This window comes from Magnolia sinica, chromosome 5 (assembly GCF_029962835.1).
Source record: "Magnolia sinica isolate HGM2019 chromosome 5, MsV1, whole genome shotgun sequence".
NCBI lineage: Eukaryota > Viridiplantae > Streptophyta > Magnoliopsida > Magnoliales > Magnoliaceae > Magnolia > Magnolia sinica.
In genome coordinates, this window is record NC_080577.1 from 2,793,784 (window position 1) to 2,812,725 (window position 18,942).

The 18,942-nt window shown below is 39.4% G+C and overlaps 2 protein-coding genes across 2 annotated transcripts; both read right to left on the reverse strand.

Annotated features, from left to right (window-relative positions):
- Positions 1-74: 74 nt before the first annotated feature.
- On the reverse strand, positions 75-3,775 carry LOC131245119 (putative pentatricopeptide repeat-containing protein At5g59200, chloroplastic). Its single transcript, XM_058244347.1, has one exon. It carries the CDS (start codon positions 2,333-2,335, stop codon positions 140-142), a length of 2,196 nt encoding a protein of 731 aa, XP_058100330.1. The 5' UTR covers positions 2,336-3,775; the 3' UTR covers positions 75-139.
- A 372-nt stretch (positions 3,776-4,147) lies between these two features.
- On the reverse strand, positions 4,148-13,025 carry LOC131245121 (rhodanese-like domain-containing protein 4, chloroplastic). Its single transcript, XM_058244350.1, has 8 exons — positions 12,243-13,025; positions 8,799-8,901; positions 8,588-8,677; positions 8,113-8,184; positions 7,931-8,005; positions 7,041-7,121; positions 5,838-6,041; positions 4,148-4,519 (listed from the first exon to the last, which is right to left on the reverse strand). The coding sequence occupies exons 1-8, from the start codon at positions 12,866-12,868 to the stop codon at positions 4,472-4,474; spliced, it is 1,299 nt and encodes a 432-aa protein (XP_058100333.1). The 5' UTR covers positions 12,869-13,025; the 3' UTR covers positions 4,148-4,471.
- Between the last annotated feature and the right edge of the window lie 5,917 nt (positions 13,026-18,942).

Here is an 18,942-nt window from a genome sequence, read left to right on the forward strand (position 1 = left end):
TGAAACATTAGGATTTAAATGGTCTCTTCAGAAGGCAACAATATTATCCCTATGGAACTAGTTCATGGACTGCCTGACCAAACATCCACATCAGACATTTTCAAGGCCATTGATCAAAGATCGAACGTTGGAACATTTTCTACAGGGAAACAAATGAGAAAAATTCAGGATCTTGACATTGGTATTGTGAATGATCAAATACAAAACTTGAGTAGACATTTGCTGTCAGCTCTTCCAGAAATGCATAGATCTCATTACAATGGGGATGATCTCTATCTTCCACACAGAACACATGAACAGTGTTCTTCACCTCAATCCAACTACACCCAGGGCCCTTCTTCACCTCCATGCTTCTCAATCTCTTCCTCACCTTCACCACCTCCTCCCACCTCCCTACTCCTGCATAAATGTTCGACATAATCACATATGCAGAAATCTGCTTGGGTTCTAAGCTGAACATCGTCTCAGCCACCCGCTCACCCACTTCCATGTCCATGAAGAACCAGCAAGCGCTGAGCAGAGCTCCCCAGACCACACTGTCGGCGTCAATCGGCATTCCTTTAACAAACTCCTCTGCTTCCCGCAGATAGCCTGATCGGCCAAGAAGATCGACCATGCAAGCGTAGTGTTCTAGAGTGGGCACTAAGCCGTACTTCTCCATTGACTGGAAAAATTCCATCCCCTCATTGACAAGACCTGCCCGGCTGCAAGCTGTTAGAAGCCCTACAAAAGTCACAACGTTTGGTTCTATTCCTTGCTCTAACATCTGTTGGAAGAGTGAAATAGCTTTGTTTCCAAGGCCGTGATGCGCATAACCATTAATCAAAGCTGTCCAAGCAGCAACATTAGGCGAAGAGATGTTACTAAATGAGGTCTGAGCATCGGATATGCTCCCGCATTTGGCGTACATGTCCACAAGAGATGTTCCTACATAGACATTTGACTCAAATGGTGTTTTTGTCACATGGGCGTGAAGTGATTTTCCTTGCTGAAGAGCTCCGATGCTGGAACAGGCACGGAATAGAGTTGAAAAAGTCGACCTGTTGTGCTCTACTCCTAGTCTGTGCATACTCACATAGAGCTTCAAGGCTTCTTCAGCTTGCTCGTTTTGAACAAACCCCGAAATCATGGAATTCCAGGTCACAGTGTTCTTCTCCCCTTTTGTGCTCTCGAAAAGCTTCAAAGCTTCATTGAACTGGCCGCTCCAGCAGTACACCGAGATCATGGTATTTGAAGACACAAGAGTTCTTTGAGGCATTTCCCGAAACAACCTTTTTGAGTCCTCGATTCGACTGCTCTGCCCATACCCTTTAATCATCAGATTATATGACACTGGACTTGGTTCAACCATTCCATTAAAAACTGACTCCGCATCTCCAATCCTACCCATTGAGATGAATCCTTCAATTAGTAAATTTGAAGCGTTTTGACATGGTTCAACCAATCTATCATACACACTCTTAGCATCTTCCACAGCATCACATTTGCAGTAAAATACGATAAGTCCGCCACAGATGGATTGATCAGGTTCAAATCCGTATCTGATCAGAAGTCCATGAATCATCTTCCCTTTATTCAAAGTTCCCAATCTACCACAAACCCTTACGACACTATCAAATGTAAACTCATTTGGGTCTGCTTCGCCACTCGCTCTCATCAAACGAAAGAACTCCAAAGACCTCTTACACTGCTCTTCACTCTTCGAATAACCCGAAATCAGAGTGGTCCAGGAGACAACATCTCGGTTCGGCATTTTCATAAATACATTCAACGCATCACTCATCAAGTTACAGTGAACATAACCCACAAGCATCACACTCCACACCAAGGGATTCCTTCCATGCAATATGTCAAACACCCGGCGCGCATTGTCTATCTTGAGACAAGATGAATACATATTCAGCAAAGAGCTCCCTACCAGCTCAAAATCTTCATACCCAGATTTCAGAACAAGGCAATGTATTTGCTCCCCATGATCTAACGATCTGAAACGAGAGCATGAGCTCAAAGCGGTAGAAAAGCTACTCTCGTTGAGATTGGTTCCGGACCAATGCATCTTGGAAACTACATCCAAGGCTTCTGTGGTCCTGCCCCACTTGGAATACCCAGAAATCAGGGTGTTCCAAGATACGACTGTTCGCTGAGGCATTCCGTTGAACATCTGGCGCGCGGTGTCTAAATCGCCTTTGCAGGCATGCTCTGTTATCGAGATGTTCCAGGAAACCACGTCTGGGAGATGCTTGTCGGGGCTGCTGTGGAAGGTGGCGTGGGATTTGGGGTTCCTCCATCGGCGACGACGCTTCCAGTTCCTGGAAACTGAAGTTCTTACGAGCATTTTTACAGACAAGAGGAAGAGCAGTTAGATGGTCCTATTCCTATCGATCAAATGGATGATCTTTCCTCCATGACCGTTGGTTGGCTTTTTTCCTAACCGCACGTATGCAATCCATCGCCTAGTGTGATTTTGGGTGCATCGTATCCACAACGTGGCCCAGCGGATGAAAGGTATGGATCTCGTACATGTGATATTCACTGCTTCGTAACTGATGGGGAAGTTCTTTGGTACTCCGGCAGAGTGTGATGGTTGATACGCAGCAATTGTACACGTGCCGTAGATTAACTCAGATCGAACCATCCGAAGATGAGATTGTTTGAACAGATGACTGCTGGGCACTTCTTTGCTGAATCCGGACCATTGGCTATTTTTCGCTTGTGCAATAAAGGTCCACCAGTCGGCTAGTTAGATAATCAAATCAGTATAATTTGTGGTTTTTGATCCATCTGAATTGGGGTCCACAAGTTAAACGGTTTAATTTGATTTATCTTGGTATGCCACGTGTATAAACTCTCGTGCCTGCGCATCAACCATCACACTCTCCAGAGGTATCAAAGTTTACACGCGCCCACAGAAGGGCCGCCAACACCTGTTGAAGGGAGCGCGGGCAATACACGAGCTCTGTTGGGCTTAGGTGATATGTGTGAAATCCACTCCGTCCATCAGCTGCACCACGTCATGACCACTGTAAATATCGAAAGTCCGCTTTATTTGAAACTCACGTGGGCCACACCAGAAGAAAAATGTAAAATGTCTACTAAAACCTCTAAATTCACAGCGTGTGGTAAGCATGAGGTTCTGATGAGGCTGATTTTTAGCATGTCTCTTCATCCTGATGGGGCTCATCTGATGAACGGGTTGGATGGAGTATAAACAACACAGTGGGCCCCAGGAGGATTTTGATGTTTGGCGTCCCATTCCTACAGTTCCCTTTGTTCCCTTTGGTGTGGCCCACCTGAGTAATTGATAGGGCTGATTATTGGGATCAGATCTTACGACGAGGTGTTACAACCGATGGACGGGGGGGATGCCACACAAACATCATATATGACCGGTGCTTGGGTGTTGAATGCTCTTCCTACAACAGGTGGACCCAAATGCAGACGGGAGGATGCGCGCGCTGATCGCTCCTATCCACAGAAAAATGACAAAACATGAGATTGTCACGATAAACGGCTCAGATTCATTATGCCTACATTCTTAATTTAGGCAATGAACACCAATTCAGGGGTCCATTACCATCACATTCTTAACTTTTCAAGGCTAGATCCAAAACTTGGAAAACTCGACTCAGACTCGATGTCTAGTCGTGCCGAGTTGACTCGACCGAGTCTTTACTTGACACGACTCTATACTTCTTAATTAAAATTTAGAATATCCATAATTCAATATTAAAATTACTTGTCATAAGGATAAAGGCATAAACAATAGCGAAATGGAAAAAAAAAAAGAAAAAAGAAAAGAAACGAAAAAAAAAAAGAAAAAAAGAAACAGCAGTCATGGTTCCCTCAGCTAACCGACGGTTTACCTCTACAGTTTTAACTGATCAGGAGGTGTGAGACTCGTCTCGAGTCAAGGCGAGTCGTGCTGAGGCAACCGACTCATTGAGCCGACGTGATGAGTCTTGTCGAGTCAAGACCGACCCAAACTCGAGCAAGTTTCCTAATGACTTGGATTTAAAAAAGAAAAGAAAAACTCACTGAGTCGAGTTGGCTCAAATGAGTTTCGAGTCAAGTCACTGAGTTTTAGAATTATGGTTTTAGGTAACCTGCTAAATCTTGAGTTAAAATTGATATTGGTAACAGAAACTAGTTAGGAATACAAAACCAATGTTTTATATAGACCATACAGAGCTAATTACAAACAAACACACTCCACCATGCCTGATATACTAGTTCCAACCTTTATGTGGACAACTGACATTCAGAAAAAGAAAAAGATTCGACAGCTATACAAAACAGCATGATTAGGATTTATTCATGGTACCTTAATCTTATCTCTATACGAGAATCCCTTCCAAGGACAACAACTTCCTACAAACATGAAAAGCTTAAGTAATTCGTGGAACGTCTGTCGACATTTTTCCTGGCCAGACCAATGCCTGTTGCAATATGTAGTGCAATGTGGAGTTGTTCTTCAAGGCTGCGAAGGAGACGGAGATGTTGGGGGTTTGAAATCCGGGTACTGCACACACAAAGATGAGACAGATGAAACTAAAAATAAAAATAAAAATCATAATTGAAAAGTGTTTGGAAGTGGAAGTGAATCGAATTGTGAACATTTGGATTTATTCAAAGAGGAAACAACCAAAAAACAATGAGGAAGTAGCCCTCAAATTTGCACTTACGCTTCTTTTGTCCAACTTGAAAGAAATTTAATTGAAATTTGGAGACCAGATCCTCAATGTTGATGCTGAGGGGTCATTTGGCAGCATGGAATTGGAGAGATTTGCTATTTTTTGGGGTGTTTGGTAGCTAGGAATTGGACAAAATAGCTTTCTGAACTGCCACCTCAAAGCTCTGATTTCAAAAGCACTTGATTCTGTGTAGACTAAAATCCAATCTATTCCACCGGGGTTCAAATCCATGCTGCCAAATGAGCCCCAAGAGAATCTCAATTTGGAGATTTCAACTTTATTAGACTAGCAAATGAATTCGATCAGATAGTGCAACCAAATCCAGCCTCTGGGACAGATCTGTTGGGGGTCATTTACACAAATAAGTGCTTGACACTGGCCCCAAAAAGCCCGACATGCTGATGCCACTGTACAGTTACATGATAAAACTGGAATGATATTGTTTTTGTGATAGTAATTTGTAAGCACACTTCTAAAAATGCATCATCAATAACACTAAATTGAAACTACATAGATTTCATATTAACATGAGCAAATTAGGGGGGAAAAAGGTGAATAAAGGTTTGCCTAATAGCTGCATAGACATGCGTCCAATACAATTATCTACTATGGAATTTTTTTTCTTTAATTTTCATAGGGTCTGTTTGGGTGCCACTTAAAAATGAGTTCATCTCATTTTAGTGAATCATAGTTATATATTAGAGATTATGATTGTTGGTTATCAAGATTATTTTTAATCCTTCCAAAAAAAAAAAAAAAGCATCTCTAAAACAAAATTATGATTATCTAACAAGAAGTCATTTTTAAGTGGCACCCAAACAGGCCCTTAAATATTACAAATTCCATTTTATGAAACGCTTTGAAATGGGTTTATCCTGTGTTGATTGTCTTTATATGGTTAGAGCCGACTTCTTGAGCATTTTACTTTGGATTCATTGAAGAGTCGTCCAATACTTGAAATTTTATCAATTCTGCTATACCTCTCCTTTTATGTTCTTGGATTTAGCAAATCTTGTACTAAAAACCTACAAAAATATTAGGTAGCTGTGTTTTATCCATCTCTAGAAACTTAAAAGATTTTCAATTACTGAAAAATGTAAAAAATGCATGTGAAGGTATATAAGAGCAGATGAGGATGAACATTACATATGGGTATGGTGAAAGTGGTCTTTGCAACCCAGAAATTGTATCTGCTTTGACTTCTTCTTTTGGCATCGAATTGATTTGAGGAGGTTTAGTGGCTGCCTCAGGTTTCACCTCGGGAACTTCTGTACTTGGGCTTGCCTCTGCAGGGGCTGGTGGAAGAGCTTTTTGCTTCAAAGGCGCTGGTAGAAGAGCCTTGCCAATCATCTGCATGTCCAATAAAAATTTAGGGGGCAAAAGGTATAATAATCAAGTTCTTTGTAGTAATCAATTCCCAAAAATGGAAAGTGTGTAAGCAAATTAATGAGGGTGGCTAAATAGGGGGTCTGTTTTATCCATCACATAATGAAAATGACCCAAACAGCACTCCATGCTCATTGTGATAAAAAGGCTATGCTAGCCTTCAACGCACACCTTTCTCCACATGGACCTTTACACGCAGCACACATGCCAACCTAGCAAGTCCACGGGACATCTGAAGGTGCACAAGGTGGGCCCACTATCAAGATGAAGATACCGGAAAGAAAGGTAACTTGTAAGGTGGGACACACATTGAATATGGACCATTGGCAAAGTCTTCTTAAATTATCCATTCTTCTTATAACCTGTCATGTGAAGGTGGGGGGCCATATTATGCACCAATCAGGTGTCCAACACACTTTGCTAGGTTGGCATGTGTGGCACATATGGAGACGGTGTATCCTCTATATGCTTCATGCACCCTTAAGAATACAGTCTATTCCCTCTATTCAATATGCTTCATGCACCCTTGAAATACACCTTCCAAAGCACAATAAAAGGAAGGATTTTGAGAAATCTAAAAATGCTCTGAATGACAGCTGATAGTTCCCGCTGAAAGAGTTGATGGTCATTGGATTGGGAATGTAGCAGATGTAAACCTCCTAAAATCAGTATGATGCCTCTCTACCTAACCTTGGCCTCTCTAGATCTCATTTTTGTTGTTTCTCTCGGTCTTACCCATATATATAGCTCTCTGAGGCCAAATGGCTGGAAGCCATTTCCAAGTGAGGTTAGATATGGGGATTAAAAAAAAAAAACAACAACACCAGCCCAATATAGAGATCTGTTGAGAAAACAGATTTCTGTGCTAACGTCTTCTTTTTTTCTTTTCTTTTTTTTTTCTTTTTTTTTCTTTTTTAAATTGTCATTATTTTCACTCCTGAAAATTGTAAAAATGAGTTGTACCTTTATCTCATCAAGAAGTTCCCCGGGAGCGACCTTTGTAGTCAAGAACTCGTCAACTTGTTGCACAGTTTGCTTGCGATCCTGTCAGTAGAAGAAATGAATGCATGTTGGCTTCCAACATAACATTTCAATCGCATATTATCTATTACAGATGAAAAATGTATGTGCATGCTTTGTGAAAATTAGGCTACATTTGGGTGTTTGTGGTTCCCAAGAATGACTGGATTCACTAGCATCGATCATGGTTTTGATAAGAATGGGATCTTCACAATTTGATTCCAACCACGATTTGGGGTGAAAAGAGCAGGTCGATGCTGGCACCGTTGATGCATGTGGTGTCATCTGTGCCAGCCCAAAACATCAATATCACTAGGGGCTGTTTGGATGCTACAAATTGTTGGAAATGAAATCGATTTCCATGGACTTGGTGCTTTCAGCTGTTTTTTATTACAAAAAGTATCTGTAGTAATCGATTGTCACTATTACGCCTTTTCTTTGAAATCTAGTGAATTGATGTCTCCCAAAAAAGCTAATCCATGGGCATTTCCTCTTTTTTACTGGGGACACCACTGATTCTTGAGAGATCTTTTTGGTTTTCAACACTAGAAGAACTACAATCAAAACAATGGCAAATGAAAAACAATCAATTTCCATGGAAAATTTAGTTGCAAAACAAACAGTGGACTATGGATTCTTTTTCACGACTTTCCACATTTTTAGTTTTCCATGGAGGTTTTCAATATCCACAATTTGGGTGCTTCCTATCCAAACATTCCCTATGGACACTTAGGAAGTGCAATCAACTATGATTCTGGTACTACACCCAAATGCTACCTTAAGAATACATTGTCATTGTAAAACAGTAAAAGTAGAGAAGAAATGTAACTAACTTCCGCAAATAGGAGTTTCTTAGTTGCAAACTGAACAAGTGCAACCGAACCTAAGACCTGGAGAACTGTTTCGACCTGGACAATTACATTTAGGCAATGAGTATATCAAGTTCTCAAAAAATCATGCTACTTAAAATAATTAAAAATGCCAAATTAATGGGAAATGTTTCCCACTTCCCAACCTCTGTAAATGCCAATAAACCTAAGCCGGTAGCTGCTGCCAACCCAAGTGTAAGAGACAAACCATCAGCACCGTCCTGCATACAGTTATCACCATGATCATCATCATCATCTAACAGAAAAAATCAATTAAAAATTTGAAGGAAAATCATACAAGTTGAACATCTCCTATTTCTAACAAACCAATAACTTGCCACCACACCGAGCATAATCAGACAGTAGATTCATCAGTAAGAGATGGAAGGTCACATTATATGATCCCCAGATGAAGGATATGTTAAATTGGGGTCATGGACTCTCAATAGGCTTGGCCAGTTTGTAGATGGACCATGCCACAGATCCCCCAATGGGAAATCCTAGCCCTTTTGGTGGCCTGCAGATGCACATTTAAACCTAGAGAAGCCACAGATTGGGTGGCCATGTTCTGCCAATTTCAGTCTTGGTTGGGCCAATCTATTTATGAAAATTTTACTAAAGAAAGATAAGGGCGCCAGAAATTAAATCCTTTAAATCCCCAAAATCAATACTCGGTGCTTTTTTCGGCTGCAGCCAGGGAAGCCCACTATTCTGCAACAGTGAAATTATGGTGTCTAAGATTCTTAATACATATAATTTACATTGACTAAAACTCAGATTCTCAAAGGAATAAAAGGGAAAAGAAAAGAAAAGGAATGAAAAGGAGAAATACAATCCATCCTCGAGGCCCTTCTGCACCATCTTTTATTGCAAAAGTAGCTTTGAAACCATTGATTGTAACCAATTCGGCTACGAGTTCAGAATTCCCATCAAACCTGGCTTTCATCCCAGTTTCAATGGAATTAGTCTTGAATGCTAGACTCAAGCACCAGAAAAAAGAAAAGAAAAGGAAAGGACAGTAAAAAAAAAAAAACATTGTGGGCTGTAATAAGGGTGAGTACGAAAGATCAATTGTCCAAATTCGACAAACAAATTGTGCGGCCGACTATGCTGGTTAATGGGTGCATGCATGTATTCTTTCATGAATGCATATCAACCGCGGCCCACCTAAATGCCCAAATAGTTGGCACTACAACAGATAGGGCATTGCTGAAAAATTACAATTGTCAAATGACCTTAGCTGTCCAATCATGTTTTTCATTATAGTTGTGGACCAGTGTAATTGCATGGGTTTCTGCTAGTTCTGATATACGAAGATAGCAATGATCAAAAGAATCAAACAAAGCTGAAATACAAGAAGATAGCATCAATTTCAAAGATCAAAGTTACCAAAAGTTACCAAAATAAGTCCATAGATTGAATGACTAGAAATCATTAATTCTTGGCAAATGGCTTATCCATGAGGTGCCTATCAGTTGAATGGTTTGGATTGTGTTAGATCAAGAAAATTTATAAGTTTATTTATTATTATTATTTATAAATTATTAAGTTTCCTGAAAATTTCTAAGTGATAGAAGGTTGACGCAGCCTGATCATGATTTGCAAGGTAGACGCAACCAAGATCGTAACTTAGGCAGTTGATGCGGCCGCGTAAACCGGTCTATTGGCAGAATGGCCGTGTCAACACCCTTTTATGACTGTTTCCTTTGATTCCTTCTCGTATTGACAAATTTGCTAAGTTTCAGGTGTAACTCACGATAACGCGGCCGTGTAAACCCTCTTTGCCACGTGGAGAAAGCTAAGTTGTCACTCTGCCACGTCATCAAATCGGAAGGGTAACATGGACCGTCTATCATTTGGTTTCGCTTTGACGAATTAGGAAGCAACACGTCATTAACAAAGCCCTCCATATGCTTATAAATACCCCTTCAAGCCTATCATTTGCACTTCATTTCATTTTTTTCAGCCTAAGTCCTTCTCTCTAGTTAACGCAGCCATCTCAGGTTGATGCGGTCGTGTCAACTGGCCACCTAGAGGGTTGGTCGCGCCAACCCCCTCCAATGACCATTTCGGGCCCAGATACTACCAAAATGTTTAATAGGACAACATCAACCTCTCCAATGGCTGGTTTTATGTCCAGATGCTGTCCATTTTCCTCACAAAGCTGCGTCAACCACTATTTGACCCCCCAAACCTCATTTTTTACCATATTAATTCATTAGAAAGGCTGATTAATTCCATTTTTATTCATTTTAAAAGCTTCTTTCTAAATTATATTAAGGGTTCATTACCTTTTGGAGGGTTTAAACCCCTAATTACTCTAATGCTCTTTTAGGAATGAGCTACATTTCTTGATCATGCAAGTCTAGTTCCATGACGACTCACATGGCGATCAAACATATGCCATTACATGAGATGTTCATTCTCTCCTACACCAGTATGGATTTCAGGATACTATTCTACATATCCATTATAGTGCAAAATCACTATTCCTTATAAAGGGAGTCGCAATGAACATGCCTTTCTTTTCCACAAATATGGATTTTACAGATCAGGCCCTTTGATATGCGAACAATACGCTCTCCGATAGAGACAAAACACTTCGCTCCCTGTCTTGGAGATACATACGCAGACTGTGCATACTAGAGAGGAGAATACCAAAGAATGGCACTCATACCCAGATATCTCATTATGTGAGGAGGCCATAGAGCCCAGGTTAATGATCGCAAAGTCTATTTGTGGATTGTCTGAAGATAGTCACACCCATTGTTTTAAATATAGACAATATTGGCTGATATATCCCATGATATATCTTGTATCTCACCTGTGAGATACAAAACACACAGGTAGTGCTGATATATCCTACATGTTCGATCTGGTGAGCATTTTCAATTTCCGATCCCTTTTTTCTTGTTGAAATTATGTTAAATATGTGTCAAATGGTTACAAATCCATTGGTTCGTCATGTTTTGTATGAAAAAATCATGAAGTTGGAGCTTTGATTTCGATATCCATTGGTTCTTCATGTTCTCCATGTTTTTTTTTTTTTCTTTAAAAATTTCCTTCAACTAGCTGTCAATTGAGACTAATTTCGAAGTATTTAGAAATATTTGATGAAATAATCATCACATACACTCTAATTTTGAAATTTGAGGGTAGGCGGTCCAATTTGGGGAAAATTCAAAATTTTCCCAATTTCTCCCAAATTGCTTGCAATGTTGCACTCCAAACATGAAATCAAGCATGTATGAGGTCCAATCTACTGATTCGTTAAGTCCTTGTTAATTTTTGAAAAATAAAAATCAATTTTTAATTAAAATTTATTAAAATATTATTGTTTTTTGAAATTTTCCTTCAACTAGTTTTCAATTGAGACTAATTTCGAAGTATTTAGGAGCGTTTGACGAAATGATCATCACATACACTCTAAATATTATGCATTCAATTTGAATATAGTTGCATTAGTTCAATCAAACAACATATAGCTTAGGACCCTATACAAAGGAAACAAATTATGTGCACTTCTTTGTTGAGATGTTATGATTTAAAAGCATGTATTAATGTCTTTTTTAACAATCCCTGAAGTTTCATTGAAAAATTCAACCATTTTTCCAATGTTTCCCCAAAAGTGCGATAAATTACCTGATACAAACGATGTATCCTGTGCGATTACTGATACGTATATGTATCCCAAGGATGCGATATGTAACACGATGCTGATATTTCGAACACCGGTCACACCTTGCATGCATGTTTGCATTACATGAATCTCTTGCATTTTGTTACATATCACCCTTTCACCTTATGTTTTATCATAGTTTTGTCACCATATTTTACCTTAAAATCAAGGGTTATTCCCTAGAATGTAATTAAGGGTATGTGATATACCACAACATGGAATGTAAGAAGAATCCAGATAATTATAAAAGCATTCCAACCGCATGCATTCTTGTCTCTCTTGTATGAATGTGCCAATGTTGTGAAAACGTTTTGCTAATGAATGGAAATGAATGTGATTCCCTATGCAATATTTATATTCGATCCAATTATATTATTCAGAGGGTTGATTCTGTTTACTCAATGCTATTGATGAATCAATTTCACCAACCATTAACATCTCTAAAATTCCCAACATGGTATTTCTCCAAATCTAGCAAAAATAAATACAGAATTGCACCCAAAAAATCTTTCCTTCTCCAAACACAAAGCAGAAGATAGAGAAAAAAGCAAATTGAAAAGTAACAGAAACACTGAAACTAGACATTCCATGTCTTACTTGTCGAGAATGAACATTGTGGTATTCTCCGGTTCCTTGAATTTCAAAGACAGCTTCTTCAAGAACACTGGCTTGTCATCACCTCTGTACTCAATCAAAACCGCCTTCTTCTTCAAACTCCGGAGATCAGGGCTACCTACTCCTCGAATGTCCTTCGCCGACCTTATATCAAGCAGCAGAGCACCACCATCTTCCGACAACTTCGAATATGCATTCCTCGCAGACTCAATTCCATACGACTTTGGTTTCTTCAGAACCTGAGATAAAACCAATGGAACCGCCAAAACAGCGATGCTGCCAATTACGATCGGCGGATTGTCGGTTGCAAACTTCAAAAAACTGTCGATCAAACCACCCAAATCAAAATCAACAGAACCTCCAGGTGTGAAGGAGCTCAAAGACTGTTTTAGAGCTTCCTCATATGTCAGAGCTCCAGCCGATCCGCTTCTGCTCAAAACAGAAGAGAGGAGTGCTAAGCTGCTACTTAAAGTAGCAGGTTTTGAGAATTTGAGTGGAGAAGATGGTGGGAGTGACAGAAGCTTTCTGTGTTCTGTTCTTCTGTCAGAGAAGGTGGAGGGTTTGTGAACTGAGACTGGTGTAAGGCTTGCTAAATTGAGAACTTCCATTTTGAGGGATTCTTGGATCTTTTTCGAACGAAATGGGAATTGGGCTTTCAAGAGATTGACTTGGGGGACTGAATTTCCATGGAATTTGAAGATTTTCGCAGAGAGAGAGAGAGAGAGAGAGAGCTTAGCTATGCGAAATTGGGAGGGGCTGTTTGGTCCAAACATAGAGATGATGAGGTGGAAAGACAGATGGAAATGTCACCAGTGGGAGGATGCCACGTGGCGTATAAGGATGAGACGTTGGTTCTGCAATGGTGATGATGAGTTAGAACGGAAGAAGCGGAGTATGTTAGACGCTTCTCTCTACAGTACACGTGGAAGATTGATATCAAAATCGGGTCCATTCATATGCTTTTTCTTAGCATGGATGGCTTATATTTCAAAATTAAGACTATATTTCTTTCTAATCAACTGATCGATGGACATTAAATCTACGGTTAGTATTCAGTAAAATAAAAAGAATAAAAAATAATGAATTCCATTATCTATAAGGTTTGATTTTCTTAAAATTAACCACATTTTCTAGAGTCAAGTGCATGGATTGATTTTTCAACATGCCACGTGGTCGGGTGAGAATGATGGCTGTTCCATGTTCCAGTTCTTTCGGCTCTACTGCATCATTTAGAAAAAATAAAAAGAGAAATTTCCTACTGTACGACCCATTTATGGCCCACTAACCTTTTTAAGCCCACTTATTTTCCAATCCCAATAAGAAGCCCCAGCTGTACGGACAGCTTTTCTCAGGTCGATAATGCCCCTTCTTTTCCTTCCGCAAGCGGATCGGCTGGTGATCGAAGACAAGCGCTGACGCACCTCGAATTCCGAGTAATACCAATGGTTCAAAAGAGATCAAAGTTACATGGGCCTCACAGTTATGTATTTATTATATCCACAACGTGCATCCATATTTCGAGATCATTTCGGAGCATTATCAAAAAAAAAGAATATCCAAGGATCAACTGGACCACACCACAAAGAGCAGTGGGACAATTGATTTTCACCATTAAAAATTTTGTTGGCCCACCATAACATTTATTTTACATCCAATCTATTCATAAGGTCACAAAGACAAGGATGAAGAAGAAAAACAAATTTTATAATGATCCAAAACTTCTGTGACCCCTAAAAAGGTTTCAATGGTAGACATTCAATCTCCCACTACCTTTAACAGTGTGGTCCACTTGATAGTTAGATCCATCTTATTTTTATATCAAGTCTTAATACAAGCTCGCCAAATAGATGGACGGTTTGGATATAACACATACCTTATGATGGGACCCGCAAAAGCAGTGAAGATTGCACCACGGAAAAAAAAAAAAAAAAATCAATGATGCAGCCCGGCAGCCAGTGCTTTTTTTTATTAATATTTTTCTTTTTATTGGATAACTTTTTCCCAGCTACATTTTTCTCTAATAGATATGTATATAAATATAATAGATATGTATATAAATATGTATACATAAGCATATATATATATATATTTTTTTCTCTCCTTTTATTCATTTAATAAACATATCTCTTTAACTAGAATGAATTACTTGACGTACCATATATGATTTTGGGGTGGGAGAAACTACTTTAGCTAACAACCCGATTATTTTCCAAGATTCCTTTAGGTTGATGGTTGAAAATCCATTTCATTCATTTCGCGGTCAATTTCAATCAGTTCGTGGTCAATTTCGTTCATTTCATTAACTTTACAGTCAATTTCAATTAGTTCGTGGTGAATTTCATTAACTTCGCGGTTAATTTCATTCACTTCATGGTCAATTCTATGCATTTCGCGGTCAATTTCCTTCACTACACGGTCAATTCTACACATTTTACGATCAATTTCGGCGTATTCCCTTCACTTCACGATCAATTTCATGCATTTCAGGGTCAATTCCGGCGAATTCCCTTTACTTCACAGTCAATTCCATACATTTCATAGTCAATTCTGGCGAATTCCCTTCACTTAACGGTCAATTCCATGCACTTCACAGTTAATTCCCTTCACTTCACGGTCAATTCCATGCATTTCACGGTCAATTCCCTTCACTTCACGGTCATTTTCATGCATTTCACGGTCAATTCCGGCGAATTCCCTTCACTTCATGGTTAATTCCATGTACTTCGCAGTCAATTCCCTTCACTTTATGGTCATTTTCATTCATTTCACGATTAATTCCCTTCACTTCACGGTCATTTCCATACATTTCACAGTCAATTCGCTTCACGTCATGGTCAATTCCATGCATTTCACGATCAATTAACTTCCCTTCACGGTCATTTCCCTTCAAGTCAAAGTGGTCGACTCACAGGGAATTGACCATGAAATGCATGCAATTGACCATGAAATGAATGTCTTATTGACTGAAAGTAGCCTTAGTGAAGAACTTGAAAAGGTTTGTGGGCCATAAGTGGGTCGTACAGTTATCCGGACAACTTTTCACATGTCGAAAATACCGGTGCTTTATCAATTTTACTCCATTCACTCCCTTACAAGTCTGAACTCATCTCTGTCATCCATATTCCTTCTTGTCACCCATTTTCTTCATTAAATCTCCATCCTACTATCACATTATATCTCCATGTTCCATTCTAGTCAAGGCTACCTTCTTGAAGTTTATTGGATAACCACGTAAAATTGACTTAGCAATGCATGAAATTAACCACAAACTTCTAGGTAATTTCTTAAGAATTTAAACATCCTTACCTCCTACGGCTGTCGTATCAGTGAAATCCGTGTTCGAGAAAAAGAATAAGAGTGCGTTAATGTGAAACATGTTCTTTGGAGAAAAGCGTTGATGTGAAACACGTTCTTCAGAAAAAAGCCTACAATATTTCACGTTTATCAATGCATTCACGTTCTCTCAGAAAACGAATGCAGGTAGCCATGGGTGGAATGGAACATGAAAGATGTAATGTGATAGTAGGATGAAGATTTAATAGAGAAAATGGGTGATAAGAAGGAATAGAGATTGAAGAGATGAGTTCGGACGTGTATTTGAGGGAATAGGGATGACAGAGATGAGTTCGGACATGTACTTGAGTGTAAGGGAGTGAATGGATTGAAATGCATGGAATTGATCGTGAAGTGAAGGGAATTGACCGTGAAATGCACAGAATTGACCGTGATATGAATTGAATTGACCATGAAGTAAAGGGGAATTGTTAGAATTGACCGTGAAATGCATGTAATTGACTGTGAAGTGATTGAAATTAACCGCAGAGTGAATGAAATTAACCTCGAAGTTAATAAAATTCACCGCAAAGTGAATAAAATGAATGAAGTTGACCATGAATTGATTGAAATTGACCGCGAAGTGAATGAAATAAATTTTCGACCATCAACCTGATGGAATCTTGAAAAATAACCAGGTTGGTTAGCTAAAGCAACTTCTCATATCTCAAAATCATATATGATACGCTAAGTAACTAATTTTGATTTAAAAGATATTCTTTTTAAATGAATAAAGAAATAAATGAAAAAAATAAATCTATATGCTCATATATACATATTTATATAAGTATGTATTAGACAAAAATGCAGGTAGAATAAAGTACTATACGTTAAAAAAAAAAAAAAGTGTAGTTTGTACACTTCATTTCAATAGCTACGGTTCTAATCCGTAGTAATAGGGGACCCTAGCACACATTTCTGATTAAGCAGGGGGAGAAGCAATGGCTGCGGTTATTACTACGGTTATAATCCGTAAGCATAAGACATTTTGACTGTGTAAAACTATCCTTATAGATGGGGCTAATTCTTGGAAGGTAAAAATAAGTGAGCTGAAAAAGGTTCGTAGGCCATAAATGGGTCGTACAGTAGGAAATTTCTCCATAAAAAAAATGCAGGAATTGGTACGGTAGATCTGGTACAAGCTGAATATGGTAGAGCATATCTCTCTTCGTTACATGTGTCAGACTTACGTATAAATCTCATCGGTCCACATGTTGCAGTATGATATGAATGAAGGTTTATTTGAAAACTACTTCGATCGAATGATTTAGGATGACTGATCTTTGCCCTTCAAGGGGACGGTTAGAAACAAAAACATAAAGGAAAGTGCAGAAAAGTGATAGATGGAAATATTTATTGGCAGGTTTTCAAATCATGGCCTACCCATGATAGTGTTAATTGATAGACGGTCCAGATTTCTAGATGACTCTGGCACGTGTACTGTAGAGGAGGTTTTATCATAATCTTCCATGACTGGATGGATGGTCGAGATTACTTCTTTAAAACTCATGCGATCTTCATGTTTTTTTTTTTTTTTTCTGGATGGGAATGCTTGGCGACATTTCTAGCAGAGGGCTAGTGCGTTGTACGTACTACCAAGTGTCGGAGTACAGAAGTAATGGTACGACGCGAGGAATGCTACTCCAGAGTAATGGTACGTCGGAGCTGGGAAAGCTCTGAGGGCCCACCATGATGTATGTATTTTATCTACGCCGTCCATCCATTTTTCCAGCTCATTTTAGAGCGTAATCCAGAAAAATGAGGCAGATTCAAATCTCGGGCGGACCACACAGGAAACAGTGATGATTGAATGGCTAACATTAAAAAATTCCTAGGGCCCATTGTAATGGTTATTTGCCATCCTACCTGTTGATTAGGTCACACAGAAGTGGACGAAGGGAAAACAAAAATATCAGCTTGAACTTTTGTCGTCCCCCAGAAGTTTTTAACGGTGGGCGTTCAATCAACACTGTTTCCTGTGGTGTGGTCCGCTTGACATCTGGACCTACCTTATTTTTGAGTTTTTATCCTAAAATGATCTGGAAAAAAGGATGGACGGCGTGGATAAAACATATACATCATGGTGCGGCCAACAGAGCCTTTTCAGCCCCGACCAGCACCCATGTCCGTACTGGAGGGGTCACAGCCGAATCCGAGTCCCATCTTCCAACGCTAAAAACAAACGCACCACATTTTGCCAACTTGGCATATGTTTGCATCTAGAACGTTCATAGGGTGGTACCTGCAGTGAAGGTTCCTTATCCCAGAAATAAGGCCCATATATCTCTCAAGTGAGCCGCAAGCTCAGAAAGAAATGGACGGTCTGAAAAAAAAAGTTACAAAGAAAACCTTTAATACACTCATGCACTGAGAAATTGTACCATGTGGCATGCAAGTAAATCAATCTATCCGTCCGAGACGTGGACCACAATTTCTATGTATCACCAACCGAAAACTACAAGATTTCTATTTGCCATTTGGCAGCTGGGTGAGCATTTAATAAATGGCTGACTGAAGAAAATAAAAATCCTCTAAATCCAACAAACAAATGTCCATTAATTAGAGTTTAAAATCTTTCGATTTATGTTAAGTGTGCAACTTCTCATCGCTCTCTATATATCAACCATCATACTCTAGCAGAGTATTACCAAACCTAAAATCTACGCTATACATCCAAAGTGCATGTGTTGCTCACCTCAATAATGGGGAACAATGGAGAAGTTGACACCCACCTTCTAGAAACTTTCAAATCGTGCATGTTTGTATATATGCGATATAACAATCCATTCATCAGATGTGCCCCACTCTAAAAATGGGGCCATTTCATAACTCAGTGGGCCACACCACTTGAATTTAGAGGATTTACGGATTATTTTACATTATTCCCTGTAATGTGGCTCACCTGAGGCATCCCACTCAATGAACGGTTTGGATCCCACACAAACAACATGGTGGTTCCCATAGAAGCTCGCACGTATGGTAACTCATGTACATGCGATTACATAGAGTCATTCCCTCAATGTCCGAGCCCCTTCCGTGCCTATGTGATTTTCATGTGGGGCACTCTGAAAAAGCAAATTAAGCGATTGAACGACTGTCCCAAACCTTTTTTTTTTTTGGTTTTTTGTTAGCTTGTTAGTACACCCCACTGTCAGTTCACACGACTGTCCCAAACCTGTGTACGTGCGTGCCTTGCTCGATGATCATATTTTCCTGATTTCATATGCATCAAATCCACACAATGAGGATGTACATGTGTGGTTCATTTCCACGTGTGAGGCAAGCGAGCTTTCAAAGGCAATTCTCAAGATTGATTCATGATTGGTGGTTACAGCGCCCCTCCAATGGT

Excerpts from the sequence above, each read along its gene's own strand:
- LOC131245119 (XM_058244347.1), bottom strand. The coding sequence starts at position 2,335 with ATGCTCGTAAGAACTTCAGTTTCCAGGAACTGGAAGCGTCGTCGCCGA.
- LOC131245121 (XM_058244350.1), bottom strand. The coding sequence starts at position 12,868 with ATGGAAGTTCTCAATTTAGCAAGCCTTACACCAGTCTCAGTTCACAAA. Across the intron at positions 8,678-8,798 it reads AAGGGCCTCGAGGATGGATT|AATAGTGGGCTTCCCTGGCT; the intron begins GTATTTCTCCTT and ends TCACTGTTGCAG. Across the intron at positions 4,520-5,837 it reads CACTTTCACCATACCCATAT|TACCCGGATTTCAAACCCCC; the intron begins GTAATGTTCATC and ends TTGTGTGTGCAG.